Source organism: Cucurbita pepo, chromosome 7, assembly GCF_057944985.1.
Source record: "Cucurbita pepo subsp. pepo isolate OVF chromosome 7, ASM5794498v1, whole genome shotgun sequence".
Lineage (NCBI taxonomy): Eukaryota > Viridiplantae > Streptophyta > Magnoliopsida > Cucurbitales > Cucurbitaceae > Cucurbita > Cucurbita pepo.
The window spans coordinates 7,490,959-7,515,521 of record NC_141804.1 but is presented as its reverse complement, the minus strand read 5'-3'; the positions used below and the strand labels follow the sequence as shown (position 1 = coordinate 7,515,521).

Genomic DNA, 24,563 nt, shown 5'->3' with positions numbered 1-24,563 from the left:
TACTATCCTAAACATGAAAATGGGAATTCAACCTAAACTAACCTATACTATGAATGCAAATGAAATTCAACCTATACTAACCTATACTACAAAATGGAAAACAACTATCCTATGCATGTGCCACGATCCCGGGATGTGCGCTGCCACCGTCGATCTCACATAGGTGCCCTGCCTTTATTTGAAAATATAGTAGCACGAGGCTTGAGTATTTCTAGAATACTCAGTAAGTGACACCCTATCGGGGTTTTGCAACAATCACATGCAAATGAGATGATTGGACCTATCTTTCAATTTGTCTTCCTACGGTGCTGTCCTAACGGGTAATTTGGACGTGTACCATATACTCTACACACAGGTCATACGTGCGAGTATGAGCTCACTAGTCAGTTCGCACACCGCTGGGCCACTTTCCTTGTCGGGCAATCATACTCTGGGAGCTCCTTAGGCCAGACACCCCGTTAGAACTAGTAACCGTCACGACAGCACTATACAAAACATAACCATCGTTGTCCTACCATTGGATGTACGCGTCCGTACCCTCGTGATGGAATAGGGGTATCCCCCCAATGCATGAGCACACATAATGCATGAGGTCCCTAATATTTCTACTTTTATCATTAATGAATATAACCCCGCTTTCATCTTTCATGCTTCATGTCATTTCTTATTTTTTAGTCTACGTATCATACATAATTCTAACGGGGTTACATTTTGTGCAATTTATCGTGATTTCATGTCATACATTACATGCTGTTTACATTCAGAATTATAGTACCATTCACGCCAAAATAATCCAGACATATCATAAACGTCATAAACATAGCACATCATATCACCTTAAACAACATACATTCACATTTCACGAGCGTACTTAATTGAGTATAACAGGCTAGCTTACAACTTAATGACACGTGCGAATCCAAGGGCACGTGCCAACCTACAACATTCAATGCGTAACCTACGACGGGTGAGCCACTTACTTGGAAGGCCTTAGCCGAAGTACTCCCTAAAGTATAAACGTAAGCTCCTAGCTCCTCGTATACGTCCTATGCTTCCATTGGTGGTTGGTTCCTATTGGATCATTCGGCACCTTCGTTAGTATTTCACAAACATAATTAATTTCCAACTTGAATTTGTGAAATACGGCCTTAAAATGATCTATTTTACCTTAAATGGGGTTAAAATCAAGTCCGGGAGGGTTGGAACGATGCAAAACAGGTCGAAAATAGGTTGTCCGAGCCGAATTAGCCGTCAGAGCCGAGAAGCCGCCGTCGGAGCCGATCAAGCCGCTGGAGCTGAGGGGGTGTTGTGCTGCAGACGTGCCACATGGCACAACCAGAGGGCGACGCGTGTGCAGCGGTCTCGGGTCGAGGAGCGAGTCGTCAGGTCAAGCGTGTGAATGTCAGGTGGGTTGGACTCTGGATGCAGGTTCTGGTTGCGATGGGCTGAAGGGTTTTTGTTGCGGTGAGCTGGGCTGAACCTTATTGGGCCGCAGTTTGATTCAGTGGGCCAAGGGTTGAATTGTTGGGCCGAGAGGTTGTGGATCGCGGGTCGGAGATCGGGTCGGACTTCGTCTTCCTTGCCCGATTACCAGCAAATTTTTCTGGCGACACACTCTCTCTCTCTCTCCTTGGTCACATCGTTCCAACGTCCTTTTTCTTCCTTTTTCCAACATTTTTGAGTCTCCTCCTCCCCTTAATCCCGTTTATGGTATTTTTTGGTTCGTAAGGGCCTAACACTCCCAGAACTGAGAGGGGGTTCAAAAATTCGATGTTTTGTCTCCCTTACTTGACGGTGTACAACGTGTAAGCAACGTCGAAATCTACCCCTGGTGTGTGTAAAGGTCTCTGGGGTTGTTTTCGTTGCGTAAATCTGAGGTTCGACGTCGATTTCGTAGGGTTTGGCTTGAAAGGAGCTTTGTCGGTTTTCTCACTGTCTTTCTCGTTTTTCTCATTATTTTTCTTTCTTGCAGGTGTCTTGGAGGTGGCTGAAGGTCGGGTTTGATTTTCGTGGTGACCTCGACATAGGGTGCACTTTGTGGGTTGTGTGCGAACGAAACGCCGAAGTTTTCGGTCCTGCCGATGACTGCAAATTTTTTTTTTTTTTTTATAATTTGATCCGTTACATTATCTACCCCTAAAAAGAACTTTCGTTCCAGAAAGTCTCAAACTCGTGGATCAATTTGGGACATTTTTCCTTTATTTCCTCCTCTCATTCCCACATGGCTTCCTCTATTAGGTGGTTTCACCACAATACTTTGATGAACCCTATGTTTCTATTACGTAAGGCTTTCACTGCCCGAGCTAGGATTTTAATTGGTTTCTCCTGAGAACTCAAGTTTTCCTCAATCTCAAGGGGTTTGTAGTCTATCACATGCGTAGGGTCCGTAATATATTTCCTCAACATGGACACATGGAATACATCGTGTACGCTCGAGAGCGAAGGTGGTAAGGCTAGTTTGTACGCTACTAAAGCTATTCTTTCTAGGATTTCGAAAGGTCCGATAAAGCGGGGGCTTAGCTTTCCCTTACGTCCGAATCTTAGAACGCCTTTCATAGGAGCTACTTTTAGGAACACAGGGTCCCCCTCTTTGGACTCTAAGTTCCTACGCCTATCGCCGGCGTAGCTCTTTTGCCTACTTTGTGCGGTGCGCATTCCTGCTTTAATTTTTTGTACCACCTCGTTGGTGATGCGGACCAACTCGGGTCCTACCAGTTCTCGTTCTCCTACTTCGTCCCAGCACAATGAGGATCTACACCGTTTTCAATATAACGCTTCGAACGGTGCCATCCCGATGGTTGTTTGGAAACTGTTATTGTACGAGAGTTCCATTGAATGTAGTTTAGTGTCCCAACTCCCTGTGAAATCCATAACACATTGTTGAGTTATGGAGTCTGCTCCCTGTATTTATAGCTTGGTCAATGGCTATATCCGGTAAAGCTATATTTGGTAAAGTCATATATGGTGAAGCTATATCCAGTAAAGCTATATATGGTACATAGCTATATATAGTAGATGGTTAAATCTGGTAAAGCTATATTTAGTAGACTGAACCATATATATATCCTGTCCAGTAAAGCTTTCAGATGAACTTTTCTATTCTCTGTACTCTCTCTTGTTGTACATACTTGAAATCATCAATACAAAATTCTTTTAGCCAGAGTTCTCCTTGCAAATTCTCTCTATCCTTTTCTTTGTGATCATCTAGATCGAGCGTGTGCGTTGTTGTGCGATCCTAACACACATGCCTGAAGCATGTCTTCCAGGATTTGGTTTAATCGTTCCGTTTGGCCATCAGTTTGTGGGTGAAAGGCAGTGCTAAAGTCGAGGCGGGTACCCAATGCTTTTTGGAGTCCGCGCCAAAAGGCCGATGTAAAACGCAGGTCCCGGTTCAACACTATTGATATCGAGACTCCATGCAACCTCACAATTTCTTTCACATACAGTTGAGCCCAGTTGTCTACTGTATATGTTGCCATACCCGATAGGAAGTGTGCCAACTTTGTCAAACGATCGACAATTACACAAATTACTGTGTAACCCTTTAGTGTCTTGGGTAGGCCTACTATGCAATCCATAGTAAAATTTTCCCATTTCCATTCCGGTATACTTAGAGGTTGTAGTAGTTCGGCGGTTTTCTGCCTAGGAGCTTTTACTTGTTGGCACACCAAACATTTACTCACGTGTTCTGCGATATCCTTTTTCATACTTCGCCACCAGAAGTGTTGTTTCAAGTCTTGATACATTTTTGTACCACCTGGATGTATCGAGAATGGTGAGTTGTGTGCTTCAGTTAGGAGTTCATTCTTTATTTCTCTCATAGCTGGGACACACAAACGTCATTGACATAATAGTCCATCATCTATTGACTTAGAAAAACCGCCCACTGGGCCTACTGTCAACTAGTCTATCTGAGTGTGGGGCGCACAGTCAGTCGAGCTATTTGAGCTATAACCTCTTTGGTTACTACCGCTATGTCAGCTCGTTTAAAATCAGCTCGCACGCATGGCTCCCTTATGATGAGGGCCAACAAGTGTACTGCTTTTCGACTTAGTGCGTCAGCGACTACGTTTGCTTTTCCAAGGTGGTACTGGATATCTATGTCGTAATCTTTTACCAGCTATAGCCATCTACGTTGTCTCATGTTCAATTCTTTTTGTGTGAACAAGTATTTTAGACTTTTATGGTCCGTGTAAATTCGGGTCTTTTCGCTATACAGGTAGTGTTACCAAATTTTTAACTTGAACACCACTACCGCCAACTCTAAATCATATGTAGGATAGCTTTTGTCGTAATCTTTCAATTGGCGTGACGCATACGCAACAACCTTGCCATGTTGCATCAATACACAATCCAGCCCCTTTTTGGATGTATCACTATAAATCACGTATCCTGCAGAGCTTTCTGGGACCGTGAGCACTGGGGCGGACACCCGTCTTTGTTTTAGTTCCTGAAAGATGGCCTCACAAGTATCGCTCCATACAAAAGGTACGCCCTTTTTTGTCAATTGGGTGAGAGGCGAGGCTATTCTAGCAAAGTCTTGGATAAACCTTCGATAGTAACCCGCCAATCTCAAGAAAATTCGTATCTCGATGACTGCAGTTGGGCGTTTCCATTTCTTGACGGCTTCTATCTTGGTGGGATCTACTAAAATTCCGTCTTTGGCACTATGTGTCCTAAAAATGAAACCTGGTCGAAGCCAAAATTCGCATTTGTGAAATTTGGCGTACAACTTGTTCTCCCTTAAGATAGTTAGGGCTTTTCGGAGGTGCTCTTGGTGTTCTTGGTCCGTTTTTTAGTATATCAGGATGTCGTTTGTGAACACGATTACAAACGTGTCTAAGCACTCCTTAAATACTCGATTCATTAATTCTATGAACACTGCTGGGGCATTGGTAAGGCCAAAGGACATTACCACAAACTCATAATAGCCATATCTGGTTCGAAAGGCTGTTTTCGGTATATCTCCATTTTTTATCTTAATTTATGGTATCCTGATCGAAGGTCTATTTGGAAAACACTGTTGCCTCTCGAAGTTGGTCCATTAGGTCCTCGATGTGGGGTAATGGATATTTGTTTTTTACCGTCCTCTTGTTTAATTCCCGGTAGTCAATGCATAGACACATAGATCCATCTTTCTTTTGAATAAAAAACACCAGCGCACCCAAGGGGATACGCTAGGTCGAATGAAGCCTTTATGTAATAGGTCTTGTAGTTGTGATATAAGTTCTTTTAGTTCAGCTGGAGCCATGCGGTATGGGGCTTTAAAGATGGGTCCCGCTCTTGGTTCTAGTTCTATTCCAAAGTCTATCGCTCGCGATGGAGGGATTCCTAGGAGGTCCTCCAGAAAGACATCTGTGAATTCGTTTACTATGGGTATCGTATCTATAGTTTTCTCCTTTCCTTTTGTGTTTACTGCACAGACTAGAATCGCCCACCCCCCTTGTTGTACTAGGCATCTGGTTTTCATCATCGATATTATTTTTGGGATGGTGCCTGTGAACGTTCCTTTAAACTTAAAGGTAAGTCCATTTAGAGGTGTGAATACCACTTCTTTCTTATGGCAGTCTATGCTAGCAAAGTTTTCGGCTAGCCAGTCCATTCCTAGTATGACGTCAAAATCCGTCATATCTACTACCTTTAGGTCTACGTGGATGGTTTGTCTAGCTATTACCACTTGTCCGTCTTTTACTCTATTTTTTGTGACTAGGTCTACTCCTACTGGGTACCGACCGATAATACATGCATTAAGGGTTCTATTACGAACCCTGCTTGACTAACAAATGGCGAAGAAACAAATGAATGGGTAGAACCCGAATCAAACAACATCAATGTAAAGTGTCCTAGTATAGAAAGCGTACATGTCACAATGGTGCCAGACGTTCCAGCCTCTTTACTGGTCGTTGCATAAGCCTTGGTCTGTCCGCAGGTTTGCATGGTGGGTTCTCAAATGACCAGACCTCTAAGGGGTTCCCTTTGGTTTCCCGTGTCCCTTGTAGGGCAAGCTCTAGCCCGTGACCTGCACGACCATATTTATAACACACACCGGAGCCTACCAAACATCTGCCACCATGTTGTTTTCCACAGTCGTGACACAAGGGTTTTTTTCGGTACTAGGTATCGGGCCATTGGGAGCGAAGCAGGTGGCCTGTTCTGATGTTGAGGTCTCTGGAGTGGCGGTTGGAATTTCTTGGGTCCCGGATTTTTCTCCTCCAGAGGTTCCTACAAAGCCTTGGCTGTCCTTAGGGCCTCTTCGTAAGTTTTCGGTTAACTGCCTCCAACATGCGGCGGGCCATCGGATTCAACCCCAACACAAATTTCTCCGTCTGTTTCTCTTCAGTGTCTGCTAGTGACGGTGCGAACCTTCTTAATCTCATGAATTCCTGATCATACTGATCCACCGTGCGTTCGCCTAGGGTCAGGTGGTTAAATTCTTATTATTTCTTTATACGGGTTTCCTTTGGATAGTAGTATTTCAGGAAGGCTTCCTTAAAGGTTTCCCACGTTGTGATCCACTCTCTTGGGTTGATATTCTGTTTATTATCCGCCCACCACACTTCTACGTCTTTTTGCAATACATATGCCGCACACGCTACTTTATGTTCATCAGGGCATCTCATTGATTCAAAGGTTGTTTCTACGTTTGCGATCCACATCTGAGCTGCTGTGGGATCTTCCTTTGAACTGACAAAAGGACGGGGGTTATATCATCTGTAGTCTTTTAACCAACTCGCCCCCCTGTCCGGTTGTGTGGCTGTCGCATCCACCGGTTGTGTAGCCATCGCGTTGGCTGGTTGCGTGGCCATTGTTGTGACTTGTTGCGTAGCCAACAATGTGGCCTGTTGTGTGGCCAACATTGTTTGCATTATCGTTTGGATTGACTCCAACATCAATCTTGTGGCAGGGTCTAACCCGGCCTGTGGTGTAGCTTGAGGGGGCGGTGCGTTTTTCGGAGGGGGTGCAGCTCGTGGTGGAGGTGCGTATTCAGGAGGGGGTACAACTTGTGGGGGAGGTGCGTATTTAAGAGGGGGTAGAACTTGTGGGGGAGGTTCGTATTCAGGAGGGGGTGCAGCTTGTGGTGGAGGTTCGTCTTTAGGAGGTAGCTCGAACGCATAGGGTCCAGTAGTCGACCCTTCTTAGAAAGAGTTTATTTCGGCTTCTCGTCTTTCCCATCTCCTAATGGGAAGTCCTCCTCTCCCTCTCCTACCTCTTCTACACCCTCTATGCGTCATGGTTCTAGAAACTAAGAAAATGATTTTATCTAAGTCTATGATTTACTTATAACATTACATACATTCTACTATATAATTCAAGGAAAAGAAAACATAAATGTCGTAACATAAAATCATACAGTATCTTGACATTCAATTTTTAAAGTCAACCACATTAAATATACTACAAAAAAAAAAAAAAATATTCGTCCTTCCCTCATCCACGTAAGGTGTACCTGTCAACGACAGAGCATTGACGATTGAACCGTAGAATATGCCAAGCCTACATCGTAGGCTAGTCTACAAGATCTATTAACTTGTCTACCCCCCTTTGAGGAACAGTGAGAAGGCTTTCACATCGTTCGGTGTCTGGCTCTAATACCATTTGTAACGACCCAAATCCACTGCTTGTAGATATTGTCCTCTTTGGGCTTTCGCTTTCGAATTGTGATGTCCCACATTGGTTGGGGAGGAGAACAAACTACCATTTCTAAGGATGTGGAAACCTTCCCCTAGTAGATGCGTTTTAAAGCATTGAGGGAAGCCCGAAGGGAAAGCCCAAAGAGGACAATATGTGCTAGCGTTGGATCTGGGCCGTTACAAAACCATTTGGATGAGGCATCAAAACGATAACTAACCCTTTATTCAATGGAAGATTAAAACACAAGGTCTTAACATAAGCTGAAATTTGGTAGAATTCTTTAGGAGAAGAGAACTTTGTATAACTATGAATGAATGCTTAATTGATTTTCTACGCCTTTCACCAATATCAACATACATACATACATACATATATATATATTAGTAATTTGGGACATTCCCCATTATCATTCATTATCCAAAAATCATGAACCTAATTAATTAGGAACTAATGAGCCTACATGTATCTATTCATATATGTCCTTATACATGTATCTACAAGTGACCCTTCAACGCATGTATCTATTCATACATGTATCTACAAGTGACACTTCAACACCCTCCCTTAAACTGAATTCTGCAGAAATCAGTTTAGGACTTCATTTCATCTTCTTGAACTACATCTTGGATTCTGCACATCCCCATCTTTCTTCTAAGTTTCTCGAACAATGGTTGTTTAAAGCCTTTGTGAATAGGTCAGCGATTTGTTCATCACTTCGGCAAAAATTAAGTTTAATAGTGCCTTCTTTACACAAATCACGCGAGAATTGAAATCGAACATCGATGTGCTTACTCCTTCCATGCAACACAGAGTTTTTAGATAACTTAATAGTTGACATATTATCACAATATATAACCGTCGTACCTGGTTGCTTCTGATTAAGAATTTTAAGCATCTTTCTTAACCAAATTGCTTGGCACGAGCATGCTGCTGCTGCCACAAACTCTGCTTCTTTAGTTGAGAGTGCTACAATAGGTTGCTTCTTTGAAGACCAGCAAATATCTCCTGAACTCATCATGAAAATACTTCATGAAGTACTTTTACGATCATCTATATCACCTGCATAGTCGCTATCTGTATAGCCAACCATTTTCGAATCATCTCCTTTCGTATAGAATACCCCTAAATCAAAAGTTCCTCTCACATAACGAAGTATCCTTCTTGCTGCATTGAGATGTTTTCCCGTTGGATGCTCCATGTAGCGACTTATCATACTAACCACATACATGATGTCTAGTCTTGTTCAAGTTAAGTACATCAAACTTCTCACAATTTGCATGAAGTACCTATTATCAACCTCTCTCCCTTCAATATCTTTGTGCAACTTCAAACCCAATTCTGATGGAGTTACAAATGTGCACTCATCCATTTTAAATCTTTCAAGTAACTCTTGAGCATATTTCTTCTGACAGATAAAGTTATCAGTGGCAATTTGAGTAACTTCTACTCCAAGAAAATATCTCATCAATCCAAGATCTGTCATTTCAAATTCCTTCATCATGCTCTTCTTAAAAAGTTCAAACATTTCTTCATTATTGTGAGTAAATATTAAATCGTCAACATATAAGCAAATAAAGAGAATGTTATCTCCCTTTTCAGTTTTCACATACAAGGTATATTCATATAGACATTTAATGAATCCCATCTTTTCAAAATGATAGTCAATTGGACTGTACTATGCTCTCGGAGCTTGCTTCAAACCATACATAGCTTTCTTCAACCTATACACTTTTTCTTCTTTATCTTTTTTAACAAAATCTTCTGGTTGCTCCACATATACCTCTTCTTGAAGCTCTCAATATAAGAAGGCCATGATTTGTGTGCTTATTAGAAATTATAAGCCTTATAGTATCTTGATGTGCTACTGGTGAAAATACCTCTTTAAAACCAACTCTATACTTCTGCTTGTATCCTTTTTTTATCTTATGCAAGACATACCTGATAGAGACAGGGCATCGACGGTGGGACAATGAAACATGTCAAGCCCACATCGTAGGCTAGTCTATAAGATCTGTAACCTAGAGCTCTAATACCAACTATAACGACCTGAAATTTTCTACTTAATTTAAGGTCGCTACTATATACATGTCATAAACATTGAATACGAAAATACTTCATTTAAACTTTCATAAAACATAACCTTCAGCTTAAAACACTGTCATGGACTTACGTGTTTTGAAAACACTTTTAAAAACGACACAACAAAAGACTAAATAAAATAAATAAACGTTTAAATAAAAAACATCCTATTCTAGCCTAAGTCTAAGAAAATAACACCACTACCCTATACATGTGTCATGGTCTCAAGTCGCGATGCCGTTGTCAGCCGTATAAGAATATCTTGCCTTAATCTGAAATAGAGGTAGCACGTGGCTTGAGTATTTTAAGAAATACTCAGTAAGTGATCCCACTATTGGGGGTTAAATGCAAGAACATGCGAATGCAATGACGTGAGCTGTCATAACCGTCTATTTTTCCTACGACACTATTCTAATGGGAAGCTTTGATGTATACCATATACTCTACACACAGCCCATACGTGCAAGTGTGGGCTCACCAGACAGTTCCCACACCGCTGAACCCCTTTTCTTGTCGGGCGAGCCTTCTCTAGAACTCAACTTTTGCCGAACGCCCATTAAAATTAGTAACCGTCACGACAACATTATGTAAAACATAACGATACTTCGCCTGCCTAATGGATATACGCGTTCATACCCTCGTGATGGAATAGGGTAATGCATGAGGTCCCAACATTCTGTACATATCATATCTTTTTTCATATCATTTCACATATTATTCATCATTCATATCACATCGTTTCTCATTTTTCAGTTCTCATATCATACATAATTCTAACAGGGTTATATTTCATGTCATTCATATCATGCTGTGTACATACAATTTAAAAGACATAACATAACGTTCCACATTTTTTAACATAACATCTCCTCATATACATCTCATACCATAACATATCGCATCACAATGTATCATATCATAAACATGTCAACTTATCACATATTTTTTACCATAACATAGTTCATATCATATCACAACATATATATATATTAGTCATTCACATCTCGTATCATAATCATATCATATCGTGAACACTTCGTGGTCATATCATTCCCTAACTTATCATAGCCATAATGTTCTTATACATATAACAGTCATATCGTTACATGAACGTACCTTAGTCATATCGTCACATGAACGTATCCTAACGCTGTCGTTCTATCAATCTATCATAATTCTATCCCTTTCTACCCATAACCTAATCGTATTCTTTTATCAGTCTCTCATATCCATAGCACTTCGATACGTAACCTAACATTAACGTTTCATGAACATATCTTACTCCTATCGTTACATTACGTTTTGTGCATCCTTCTCGTATCTTATCTCAAACATATCATTGAACACATCGTACGGTAAGAATTATCATACAATTCACATATTATAACATATACATAACATATCATAAGCATTTCAAACTATAAACAATTCACACATATCAATATATATGACACGTGAAGAACCACGGGGCACGTGTCAACATCAAATATAACTATGCTGATAGTAAGACCACTTACCTAGTTAACTTAAGTTGTTGTCACGAATATATTCTTAATGAAAGTTCTATTCCGTCCTTTGATCTTCCCTCCTCCCCCTGTAATTATTTTCATTTTGTAAATAGATTTTCATTCTCTAAACATATATTACTATTTATTTTAAATAGATATTATTGGCTAATTTTAATCAATTTTTTGGCTACTCATTTTACAAATTTATAGAACTGCACACTAGAATTGTATTGATTCTAACATTATTTTCTATAACTTAAAATGCTAACAAAAATCTAATTAATTGGATAGGGGAGGATGAGGTCTGATTATTACATGATCTCGTAAAATATTTGATAAAGGAAAGAAGATCTGAACTTAATTTCTTCTAAAGCTGATTGTAAGGGAGAAAGAATTCTGAGATATGATTCACCTTAAAAACAGACTAAAATCTTTCAAATCTCATCATAGCCATTTTCATTTTTTTTCTCAAATATGACCTTTTTTATTTTTCTTAATATTCTGAGTTGTTGGTTGAAGAGAGATAATAGGGTTGGAATCGGAGGTTAGTGGAGAGGAATGGGTAAAGTTTCTTTCCTTCCAATCATAATTTTTTTTTTTAATTTTATTTATTTATTTATTTATTTATTCATTCATTTATTTGTTTTATTATTATTATTATTATTTTTGGGCTATTACACTAATAATTATTATTTTTGGGCTATTACACCTATGCATTTCAAACACAGCTAACTAATTGGTCCACATTTTTAGTCTCTTGTTTCCAAATTTAAAAAGGATTTATTAGAACGAATTTAGACGTTCTTGAGTACACATATCAATGGGCATCAAGAGTTTAGTTGGATTGCAAGAGATCGACGTAATACTTCGAGATCCAAGCATCAATTATATCCATTTCGGCCTTCCTTTGGCTTATCAACCATTCAGGATCATCCTCCATCCCTTCTTGTAAGTCTAAGCAATGGGAGCCTGCATTAATCATAATTTTAGCATTTAAAAGACGGTAGGAGAGGTAAAATAATTAATCAAATTATGATGAAAGCATTACCTTCAGCCGTGGAAATAGCAACAATGCTCTCAGATATATTATGCAATACCCTGCGGTCCAAACTCCATACCATTAATAATTTGAAGCTTTGAAGGTGATACCAATTAAGTAGCTTAGATATTGTTCTTACCCTCCACTGCTGTAAGGATCTTTGAGGCCATTAGAGAAAATAATGTTACTTCCAAACCTATGGAGTATTAATTTCAGATCCTACACAATTTACCAAAATTTTCTCGTTAAATTAATAAAAATATCCTTCAACTAAAACTACTTGTCAAATCGTTTAAATGCCCTTTATAGTTAGTTTTGGATAAAATGTTAGTACTTTATTTCAAAAATAATCTTTTTAAGCGTGTAGACAAATCATTTATTACTCCAAATAGCCAATTTATTTTAAATAAATTTAAGGTTAAAATATTTTTGAAAATTAAAGAGTTTTTTTTTTTTTTTTTTTTTTTTTTTTTTAATTTTTTTTTTTTTTTTTTTAAATTATGAAGTATTTTTATTAATTTAGGTTTAAAATATGAAAGATGGGTGAGTTAAAGGCTTACTTGGCCTCCATAGAAAGTTGTGATCCAATGAGGATTTGGTGAAACCCCATACAAAGCTTTGCAATCCTTCTTAAATTTGTTGAAATCAAAAGGTGCCGTTGGGAACATCGAGTCTTTGTCCTTGCCGCTAACACCAATGGGCATTACGATCTCGCTGTACTCCGAACAAACTAAATTATATGAGAATGGAATGGTTGGGAGGGAGTCACACCTTGACTAATTTAGAGAATAATCATGGGTTTATAAGTAAGAAATATATTTACATTGGTACGTGGTCTTTTGAAAAATCTAGAGTATAGCCAGGAGAGCTTGTGCTTAAAGGAGGTTCATGATTCATAATATGGTACATGAGTCATGCCCTTAACTTATCCATATCGAACAAAGAAGTGTGAGCTTCGAAGGTTATAATAATAGCCCAAGCCCACTACTAGATATTGGTCTCTTTGGACTTTCCTTCCCGACTTCCCTCAGGGAAAGGGTTTCATACCCTTAGAGGGTGTTTCGTTCCCCTCCCAACCAATGTGGGATATCACAATCTACCCCCTTTAGGGCCCAGCGTCCTCATTGGCACTCGTTCCAGCCCTTTTCGGGGCCAGCATCCTCGTTGGCACTCGTTCCTTTCTTCAAGAGATATGGGATCCTCACCAAATTCATCCCCCTTCAGGGTCCATCGTTCTTATTGGCACACCGTCTCGTGTCTACCCCCTTCGGGGAACAGCCTCCCCAACCAATGAAAGATATCATAAAGGTGTAGTCAAAGTGGCTCAAGTATCGAACAAAAGGTGTACTTTGTCACCTTTTGTTCGAGGGGAGGATGAATTGAGCTATAAGAGCTTATATTCAAAGTAGACCGTCCGTTATTCCTACCAAGCTATTCAATTCATAATTTCAAAAATGAAGCATCGAAAACATAGGGATTGAATCAACATGCCTGCCATGTAAAAGGATCAATAGGATTATCGGGATGCCCAGATTCAAACACATCGTAACAATCCCTCTCCCCCATGAAAGCAATGACCCCAGCAACCACCTGCTCAATCACGTCGCTGTTTTTCCTTGCCGCTTCATCAATGGCCGCACATATGCCTCTCACTGGCTTCTCATGCGGGTTGTTGTACTGAGCTGCGGACGTAAAAACATGGTCCAGATAGTACTTCAGCTCATCACTTCCATTCAATTTCTCACAAGTTTTGAATCTTTTGCTCAAAATCATGAGCCCTTCTGGCTTGTTGTTCGCGATTCGATCGACTTCAGCCCACGATCTTCGTATGGTTTCGTGGCATGTTTGGCTGGTTTCCTGATTTCATAAAATGGATTGTTGTGAATAATTTGAAGCGTTTTGAATTGTGAAAAAAGGGATTGATTGATTGTTTGGAGTTACTTTGAATGACTTGGAGACGATGGAGTAATATCCGTCTTGAGGTGTGATGTTGTCGAAGTAAAGGATTGGGGCGGAAGAAGCCAGGGCTCCAAGAGCGATGTGGGGATACTTTAGCCTAAACCATGAAGCTAGCACTGTGTATCCATGGCATACTCGATTATGATCATGGAAAACTAAAAATTTTCGAAATTTCTATTTCGAAAACACGAGCAAAAAGTAGATAATAAAATAAAGAAACTCATAGGTATAAATTCTAACAGCTTAGATCTACCGGGAGAGGTTTCCACACCCTTATAAAGAATGTTTCTTTCTTCTCTCCAATCGACGTGGTATCTCACAATCCACCTATTTTGGGCCCAGCGTCCTCTTCTCCACTCGATTATGATCATGGAAAACTAATTTTTTTTTTAACTTTCTATTTCGAAAACACGAGCAAAAAGTATATAACAAAAAAAACAAACTTATAGGTATGAATTCTAACAGCTCAAGTCTACTGGGAGAGGTTTCCACACCCTTATAAAGGATGTTTATTTCTCCTCTCCAATCGACGTCGGAACTCACAATCCACCCATTTTGGGCCCAGCGTCCTCTTCTCCAATCAATATGAGACCCTCCAATCCACCCTCTTCGAGGCCCAGCCTCCTCGCTGGCACATCGCCTGATATCTTGCTTTGATATTTAATAGCTCAAAGCCATCCTTAGCACATATTGTCCTCTATGTACTTTCCTTTTTGGGTCTTCCGTCAAGTTTTTAAAACACGTCTACTCTAGGTTTCCACCCCCTTGTAAAAAATGTTTCGTTATTCTCCCTAACCGATGTGGGATCTAGCAATGAACAGTGTTTATAAGCTCAATTTTCATAAACTAGATAATCATCAAACAAAGTTTTATCATTTTTTATGACAAAGGTCTAAATCTACCTAGAATTGTTGAGGATTATTGGAGTCTCACGTTGACTAATTAAGAGGAAGATCAAATAAAGGGTATTATTCTATTGGTATAAGACATTTCGGGAAAATCAAACGTAAAATCATGAGAGCTTATACTCAAAATAGATAATGAGGTTCATTGTCTATATAAAGTGGTATCAGAGTCATGTCTGAGGCTCTAGGTGTACTTTGTCATATTAAAGTGGATAATATCATACAATTGTAGAGGATCTTTGTCTCTATCAACAACTCACCGACGCTTCAATGTTAAGGTGAAGGTGAAGTGGATAATATTGGAAATTCATTCGGAAAGAATTATGAAAATTTAAGACGATTAAGCTAACTTACTTCCACCATAGGAGGCTCCAATGACAATGATAGGAGAAGTTTGAGAAGCAAACATTTTCTTGATATGCAAAAGCATTTCGGCATAATCAGCTAAGGCTTGAGCCGAATTCAAATATCCTCGAACACTCGCATTTTTCATAGCCTTCTCTATCGAACCAAATGGTACTGAATTCCCATAAAATCGATGCTATAAACAAGCAAAACTTGTCAAAAATAAGATCGAATACATTTGAGGCAATAACCTTAACATCTCTTACCTCTAAATACACAAGCATAGCCTTGTATCGAGACGCAATACGAATGGGAAAGTCCAGAAACGATATGTCATCTTCGACATCTCCTTCGGAACCGAAACCAACAATGATGGGAGCATTGAGATTCACACCTTGCCAGTATTTGAAATCAATAACGTATCGTTGATCAAACGTGTCATAGCTTTGAGGCTGATAATTGAAGTGATCGAGTGGTTGTTTGTAATAAAAAGTGGCTAGACCGTCGAGTGTGCTAGCTTGTTGGGGCTTGTTTCGGGATGCCCTTCTTTGGACGCCAAGGCGTGGGATGTGGGCAGATGCATAGGAAGAAGCGAGGAGTAGTAGTAGTGGGAGTACTATGGATTGGCTCAAAATGCTATCCATGTTGTTCCACACGTTGATCAACTTAAGGTTTGGATATGTATTTATAGCACACAAGAACCCTATTTCTCCCAATCTTTCTTATTGCCTATCATTCAACGTTGGAATTTTCCCTCCCTCTCTTATTGGATTTCCAAATCTTCTAAGGCTCTTATCTTTGTCTCCACCTCCTAAACCCGAGTTTCTAAATTTGAGAGCTTGTTTCTATGACTAGCAAGAGTCTCGATTGCTTTTTGCTTATGATCGAGAAAAATGGTTACCCTCGTAATAATCACTTGAACATTGGCTCAAATTTGTATGACTTTTAATAATTGTTTGCCTATCGATGGTAGAGGTGTACATAGATTGACTTGTATAAGACTTGAGCCTCGAGGATAAAATTTTAAATTTTTCTCAAATTTTTTAGATTTTATTGAGAGCCTTAGAAGCTGAATTTTAAGAGAAAAATTCGTATGAAAATGAACTTTGAAAAAATATAAAAAATAAACAAATGGTCAAATAAACAGTGAGGAGCAAAATGATCATTTTGAGCCTCTTTTCGAATGAGGAGTTTGTTAGTGCCCTAATAAGTTTTCTGAACGAAGCAAGAAAAAAAAAAGAAAAATGAGGATTAGGGTTTTGAGAGAGACGTATCGCATCAACAGAGGGTGGCTCAATCTGACCCACTTTGCTCGATCTGTGAATTGAGGTGCAACCTAGTTTAGAACCCACAATCCAAGCCGCTCGCTTGAATCGACTCGTTCTAGAAACACCTATCTATGTGTGCCACGTGTCGTGCAAGGAGCATGCTTCTCCTTCCCAAGCGCGCGACTATACTTGTGCATGGGAAGCCTCTATGCACGTGGTCGACATGTGAACACGCATGAGTGCCTCTTTTTTACCCGTTTGTCCTTGTCAGTTTTTCGCTTCGATTTTGATACCAACCCTAATTTTACTCGAATTAAGACCTACTAGAAAATTTTTAATATTTTTGAAGCTCCTAACATGCTAAAAGAAACGAGAAATAATAATGGTTGCATACGAGTCTCTTAGTAATCATTGGAGTACATGGGTTGTGTCCTAGAAATCTTTTAGAGTAACCCAAAATTTTGAGTTGGTTGGTTGGGGCCTATGCAACGGGCTTTTTCAATTTTCCAAAATCTCAACTCAATCCAATATGAAGAAAAAAAAAAAAAAAAAACTCAAATTGAATAGTTTAAGTTAAATTAAATAGTTCAAGTCCGCGAGGTTATCAACGTCACTAATAAATTCAAAATATGTCTACTTTCTTTAATGGTGTAAAAGCATGAATCACATTATTTGAGATGGAGAAATGAATTTTAAAAGCTTTTTCTTTTTTTACCTCATCCAACATGAACAATAAAGCCGTTTTTGTAGACTTATTTTAAAAACTTTTAAGCATTAAAGTAAAACTTTTGAAGGTTGGAGCAAAAAAACGTGGCATGAAAAGCATTACAAGACATCCACCAAGAAGCCATCCAATAGAATAGATACTCCATTAGCATTTGACACTAAGCTTGCATACATGCCCTCATCATGCTGCCATCCATTAAAGGATGTTTCTTCAATCACTTCATCTTTAATTCTTAAAACTTTACAATATGTATACCATTTTTGTCGTTGTTCATCTCCATTTTGCTTCATTGTTCGATCACCATACTCCCTCGTCTCTATTTTGCTTCATTGTTCGATCATCACACTCCCTCTACTCCAGCACCAAGATCCAACCAACATTAAGTCGAATTCCCCTCCTATTTTTCTATTTGTAGGATAAATTATAAAAATTAGATACCTACTTAAGAATTTAATGTTTATGGTTTTACAAATTAGAATTTTTCAATAATTTATCAAACACCTTGTAAATAATATCTATTATAAGTTAGAATTTTTCAATAATTTATCAAACACCTTGTAAATAATATCTATTATTAAAAGTCACAAATTTGGTAGTGATTATAGAAAAGACTAGTAAGATCCCACATCAGTTATGGAGGAGAACAAAGCATCGTTTATAAGGGTGTGGACACCTCTCCCTAACAGACTCGTTTTAAAAACTTTGAGAGAAATCCTAGAAGGAAAAGCTCAAAAAGAACAATATCAGCTAGCAGTGGGTTTGGACTCTTATTTGAGTGTACACCTCTTTTAACGTTCTAAATGATACTAATGGGCGGAGTTGACTCAACAGTATCCCCATTACTAAAAAAGACAAGACAAGACGTCAATGACGCAGCCACATGTTCGATTCCAGTGGTCAAAAGTTGTGATCACATATTGCAATCCATAAGCTAATTTTTCTTTCATCGGCCAACTTTAGTTATATGAAGCAAGCATACATATATTTACAAGAATTACTAACCTCAAGTTCAAATGGCATCTCTAACAGGAAACCTGTAACGGCCCAGATCTACCGCTAGCAGATATTGTCCTCTTTGGGCTTTTCCTTTCGGCTTCCCCTCAAGGCTTTAAAACGCGTCTATTAGGGAAAGGTTTCCACACCCTTATAAATGGTGGTTTGTTCTCCTCCCCAACCAACGTGGGACATCACAATCCACCCCCTTCGGGGCCAGTGTCCTCGCTGGCACTCTTTCCTTCCTCCAATCGATGTGGGACCGCCCCCAAATCCACCCCCCCCCTTTGGGGCCCAGTGTCCTTACTGGAACACCGCCTTGTGTCTACCCCCCTTCGGGGAACAGCGAGAAGGCTGACACATCGTCTAGTGTCTGGCTCAATACCAACTGTAACGACCCTAAATTTTACCTATTTAATCTAAGGTCATTACTATACTTTAAATGCGAAATTTACCTTATATGGGCTCTTATCATAAATACGACATAAGTTTGCCTTTTATTACCTCATGAATAACGAATACAAGGGAAACAAAGGAAGAAGAACAACGCTGAAATAAATGTCTTATACTACCCTATGATTATACGATTACAATTCAACCTAAACTATCCTATACTAATGATGCAAATGGGAATTCAACCTAAACTATCCTATACTATTAATGCAAATGCCTATACTAACCTATACTACGAAATGGAAAACAACTATCCTATGCATGTGCCACGATCCCAGGATGTGCGATGCTGCCGTCGATCTCACATGGGTGCCTTGCCTTTATCTAAAAATATAGTAGCACGAGGCTTGAGTATTTCTAGAATATTTATTAAGTGACCCCCTATCACAGTTATGCAACAATCACATGCAAATGAGATGATGGGACCTATCTTTCAATCTATCTTCCTACGGTGCTGTCCTAACGGGTAATTTGGACGTGTACCATATACTCTATACACAACCTATACCGTGTGAGTATGGGTTCACGAGTCAGTGTGCACATCATTGGACCACTTTTCTTGTCGGGCAAGCATACATTGGGAGCTCCTTAGGCTGGACACCCGTTATAACTAGTAACCATCACAGAAGCACTATGCAAAAAATAACAACCGTTGTCCTGCCATTGGATATACACGTTCGTACCCTCGTGATGGAATAGGGGTATCCCCCCAATGCATGAGCACACATAATGCATGAGGTCCCCAATATTTCTACTTTTATCATTAATGAATATAACCCCGCTATCATCTTTCATGCTTCATGTCATTTCTTATTTTTCAGTCTACGTATCATACATAATCCTAACGGGGTTACATTTCGTGCAATTTATCGTGATTTCATGTCATACATTACATGCTGTTTACATTCAGAATTATAGTACCATTCACGCCAGAATAATCCAGACATATCCTAAATGTCATAAACATAGCACATCATATCACCTTAAACAACATACATTCACATTTCATAAGCGTACTTAATCGAGTATAACAGGCTAGCATACAATTTAATGACACTTGCGAATCCACGGGCACGTGTCAACCTACAACATTCAACGCGTAACCTACGACGGGTGAGCCACTTACTTGGTAGGCCTTCGCTGAAGTACTCCCTAAAATATAAACGTAAGCTCCTAGCTCTTCGTATACGTCCTCTGCTTCCGTTGGTGGTTGGTTCCTGTGAATATTTGCTGAATCACCACACCTAAATGGGGGTGAGAGTTCTCTTATTTATAATCATCTACAGGATACAGAAATATGGTAAATTACAAATAATATGGAAATAGTAATAAAAGGAAAGAATAATAAATGAATACAATATATTTGCCTTTAATAAGAGGGCAAATATGGTAACCCGTAATGTAAGGCAAATATCTAGATATTTGCCTTATAATGAACGGTCAACTATCCTTAACACCCCCTCGCAAGCTGAGCGTCGGATTTGAACGAACGTGAAGCTTGGATCTGAAAAATTCAAAGAGAGGTCGAGAAATACTCTTTGTGAAGATGTCAGCAACTTGGAGATGAGAGGGTACATATTGTGTGCGAAGTTTGCCAGCGATAACAAGTTCTCGAAGGAAATGATAATCTAGTTCAACATGTTTGGCTCGCTTGTGAGAAACGAGATTAGAGCTAAAAAAAATAGCACTTTTGTTGTTTTTGGGAGAATAAGAATGACCTCGCTGGTTGGTAAAGGAAGCAGGGTGACTTCCATGGGTGCGACCACGATTAGTGACTATGAATGCTGTAGGAGTGGAGTTAGAGAACTCAAGGGAGAGCTGAAACAACTCAAAACTTTCAGCTTTAGAGACTAAATCTGCAAAACAGAAAATAGAGGTGAGAGCCATCTGAGCAGTAGAAAAAGCTGAAAATTCGGTGCCGAGTCCACGAAGGAACCAGTGCACTTTATCAATGTCCTCGACCGGTCTGCCAATGGCATGAAGTTGGTCACAAATTTTTTTGAAGGCACGGGCATACTCAGCAACAGGTTTGGTGCCACGTTTCATTAACTGCAAGTCATCCTTGAGTCTCAGTTCACGAGCTTTCGACTGATGGCTGAACGTAGTTTCCAACGCAAGCCAAACATCACGTGCAGTAGAGAGACCAACGACAACAGCCATGGCTTCCTCAGTGAGAGAGGAGAGCAGGAGACAGAGAAGTCGTTGATCGGCTGCTCTCCATGCCAAATATTTGGGGTTGAATGTTGAAGAGGTTTTTGGTTCAAAGCGAGGTGGTGGAACCATAGTTCCATCGACATAGCCCAGCATGTCTTGACTTTCAAGAAGAGGGAGAAGTTGGCTTTTCCAAAGAAGATAATTGGAGGAAGAAAGTTTGATGGTGATCATATGGTTTAGAGTATTGAAAGGAAGAAGATGATAAGAAGATTCGGAAGCCATAGAGAAGAAAGGATGAGGGTTGTTAAACCGAAAAGGCTCTGATACCATGTGAATGTTTACTGAATCACCACACCTAAATGGGGGTGAGAGTTCTCTTATTTATAATCATTTACAGGATACAGAAATATGGTAAATTACAAATAATATGGAAATAGTAATAAAAGGAAAGAATAATAAATGAATGCAATATATTTGCCTTTAATAAGAGGGAAAATATGGTAACCCGTAATGTAAGGCAAATATCTAGGGTTAACTATCCTTAACAGTCAACTATCCTTAACAGTTCCTATTGGATCATTCGACACCTTCGTTAGTATTTCACAAACACAATTAATTTCCAACTTGAATTTGTGAAATACGGCCTGAAAATGATCTATTTTACCTTAAACGGTGTCGAAATCAAGTCTGGGAGGGTCTATACGGTGCCAAACAGGTCAGAAAAAGGTTTCGCGAACCGAATTAGCCGCCGGAGCTAAGAAGCCGCTGGAGCCAAGGGGGTGTCGCGCAGCAGACGTGCCTCATGGCACAACTAGAGGGCGACGTGTGTGCAACGGTCTCGGGTCGAGGCGTGGGTCGTCGGGTCAAGCGCGCGGCTGTCGGGCGGGTCAGACTCTGGACGCAGGTTCTGGTTGCGACAGGATGCAGGGTTTTCGTTGCGGTGGGCTGGGCTGAACCTTACTATTGGGTCGCGGTTTGTTTCAATGGGCCGAGGGTTGAATCGTTGAGCCGAGCGGTTTTGGATCATGGGTCAGAGATCGGGTCGGACTTCATCTTCCTCGCCCGATTACCAGCAAAAATTTTCGGCGACACTCTCTCTCTCCTCGATCACGTCGTTTTGACATCCTTTTTCTTCCTTTTTCCTCCATTTTCGAGTCTCGTCCTCCCCCTAATCCCGTTTATAGTATTTTTTGGTTCGTAAGGGCCTAACACTCCTGGATTTGAGAGGGGGTTAAAAAATTTGACGTTCTTTCTCCCTTACTCGATGGTGTCTGACGTGTAAGCAATGTCAAAATCTACCCCTGGTGTATGTGTAAAGGTCTCTAGGGTTGTTTTCGTTGCGTAAATCAGAGGTTTTGACGTCGATTTCATAGGGTTTGGCTTTACTGGAGCTTTGTCGATTTTCTCACTGTCTTTCTCGTTTTTCTCACTATTTTTCTTTCTTGCAGGTGTCTTGAGGTGGCTAAAGCTCGGGTTTGGTTTTCGTGGTGATCCCGACGTCGGGTGCGCTTTGTGGGTCGTGTGCGAATGAAATGCTGGAGTTTTCGGTCTTGCCGACGACTGCAAATTTTTTTTTTTTAATCTGATCTGTTACATTATCGACCCCTAAAAGAAACTTTTGTCCCCGAAAGTCTGAAACTCGTTCCCATGTTGCTTCCTCTGTTTGGTGGTTTCACCACAATACTTTAACGAACCCTATGTTTTCTATTACGTAAGGCTTTCACTTCCCGAGCTAGGATTTTAATTGGTTTCTCCTGATAACTCAAGTTTTCCTCGATCTCGAGGGGTTTGTAGTCTATCACGTGCGTAAGGTCCGTTATATAATTTCTCAACATGGACACATGGAATACATCGTGTACGCTCGAGAGAGAAGGTGGTAAGGCTAGTTTGTACGCTACTGAACCTATTCTTTCTAGGATTTCGAAAGGCTAAAGCGGGGGCTTAGCTTTCCCTTACGTCCGAATCTTAGAACGCCTTTCATATGAGCTACTTTTAGGAACACTGGGTCCCCCTCTTTGAACTCTAAATTCCATATAATGCTTTAAACGGTGCCATCGCGACGGTTGTTTGGAAACTGTTGTACGAGAATTCCATTAAGTGTAGTTTAGTGTCCCAACTCTCCGTGAAATCCATAACACATGCCCGAAGCATGTCTTCCACGATTTGGTTTAATCGTTCCATTTGGCCATCAGTTTGTGGGTGGAAGGCAATGCTAAAGTCGAGGCGGGTACCCAACGCTTTTGGGAGTCCGCGCCAAAAGGCCGACGTAAAACACGGGTCCCAATCCGACACTATGTATACCGGGACTCCATGCAACCTCACAATTTCTTTCACATACAGTTGAGCCTAGTTGTCTACTGTATATGTTGCCTTACCCGGTAGGAAGTGTACCGACTTTGTCAGACGATCGACAATTACCCAAATTACCGTGTAACCCTTTAGTGTCTTGGGTAGGCCTACTATGAAATCCATAGGAATACTTTCCCATTTTCATTCCAGTATACTTAGAGGTTGTAGTAGTCCGATGGTTTTCTACCTAGGGGATTGTACTTGTTGGCACACCAGACATTTACTCACGTGTTTCACAATATCCTTTTTCATACTTCGCCACCAGAAGTGTTGTTTCAGGTCTTGATACATCTTTGTACCACCTGGATGTATCGAGAAGGGTGAGTTGTGTGCTTTAGTTAGGAGTTCGTTCTTTATTTCGCTCACAGCTAGGACACACAAACGTACTTGACATAATAGTCCATCATCTGTTGACTTAGAAAAACCGCCCACTGGGCCTACTATCAACTGGTCTAGGATTTCATTTAGGCATGGGTCCTCACATTGTGAGTCTATGATTCTCTGTCTGAGTGTGGGGCGCACTGTTAGTCGGCCCATTTGGGCTATAACCTGTTGAGATATGATTCAAGGTATTCAAAATGAAGATATGATTTGAAGTAGTTGAGATATGATTCAAATATTCAAACTACCAAGATTTTAGGAGATTTTAGGAGATTGTTAGTAGATTTGAATTTATCTAGATTTACATGATTTACTATTTCTGGTCCAGTGTATTAGGTATAAATACTGAATTGTGTAACCCTCTAGGCATTAAGTCAGTAGACATTAATAAAGCACTGCAGCTTCTATCTATTATCATCTATTCCTATCTCTTTCACTATCCCTCTTTCCAACAATTTTGGTATCAGAGCCAAGTTCGTTCAACACGAGGGCGAGTGATTATTTTCTTTTCCAAAACAAAAATGGCAGTAGTTGGTTTTTCTTTCTTTACACCGTTGTTGCCAATCTTTAATGGTGAGAAGTATGAGTGGTGGAGCATCAAGATGAAGACCTTGCTCAGATCGCAGGAGCTATGGGACTTGGTGGAGTACGGGTTCGTTGATATATCAGAACCCACAATTGAAGAAAAGGAGACACTAAGCGAAACCAAGAAAAATGATGTCAACGCTCTATTCATTATTCAGCAAGCAGTTCATGAGACTATCTTTTCAC

The 24,563-nt window shown here is 40.0% G+C and overlaps 1 protein-coding gene across 1 annotated transcript; it reads right to left on the bottom strand.

The window, feature by feature from the left end:
* Positions 1–12,004: 12,004 nt before the first annotated feature.
* On the bottom strand, positions 12,005–16,144 carry LOC111799140 (uncharacterized). The gene is made up of 8 exons (XM_087125226.1): positions 15,734–16,144; positions 15,477–15,663; positions 14,200–14,333; positions 13,751–14,115; positions 12,819–12,981; positions 12,398–12,477; positions 12,268–12,317; positions 12,005–12,188 (listed from the first exon to the last, which is right to left on the bottom strand). The coding sequence occupies exons 1-8, from the start codon at positions 16,109–16,111 to the stop codon at positions 12,055–12,057; spliced, it is 1,491 nt and encodes a 496-aa protein (XP_086981352.1). The 5' UTR covers positions 16,112–16,144; the 3' UTR covers positions 12,005–12,054.
* Between the last annotated feature and the right edge of the window lie 8,419 nt (positions 16,145–24,563).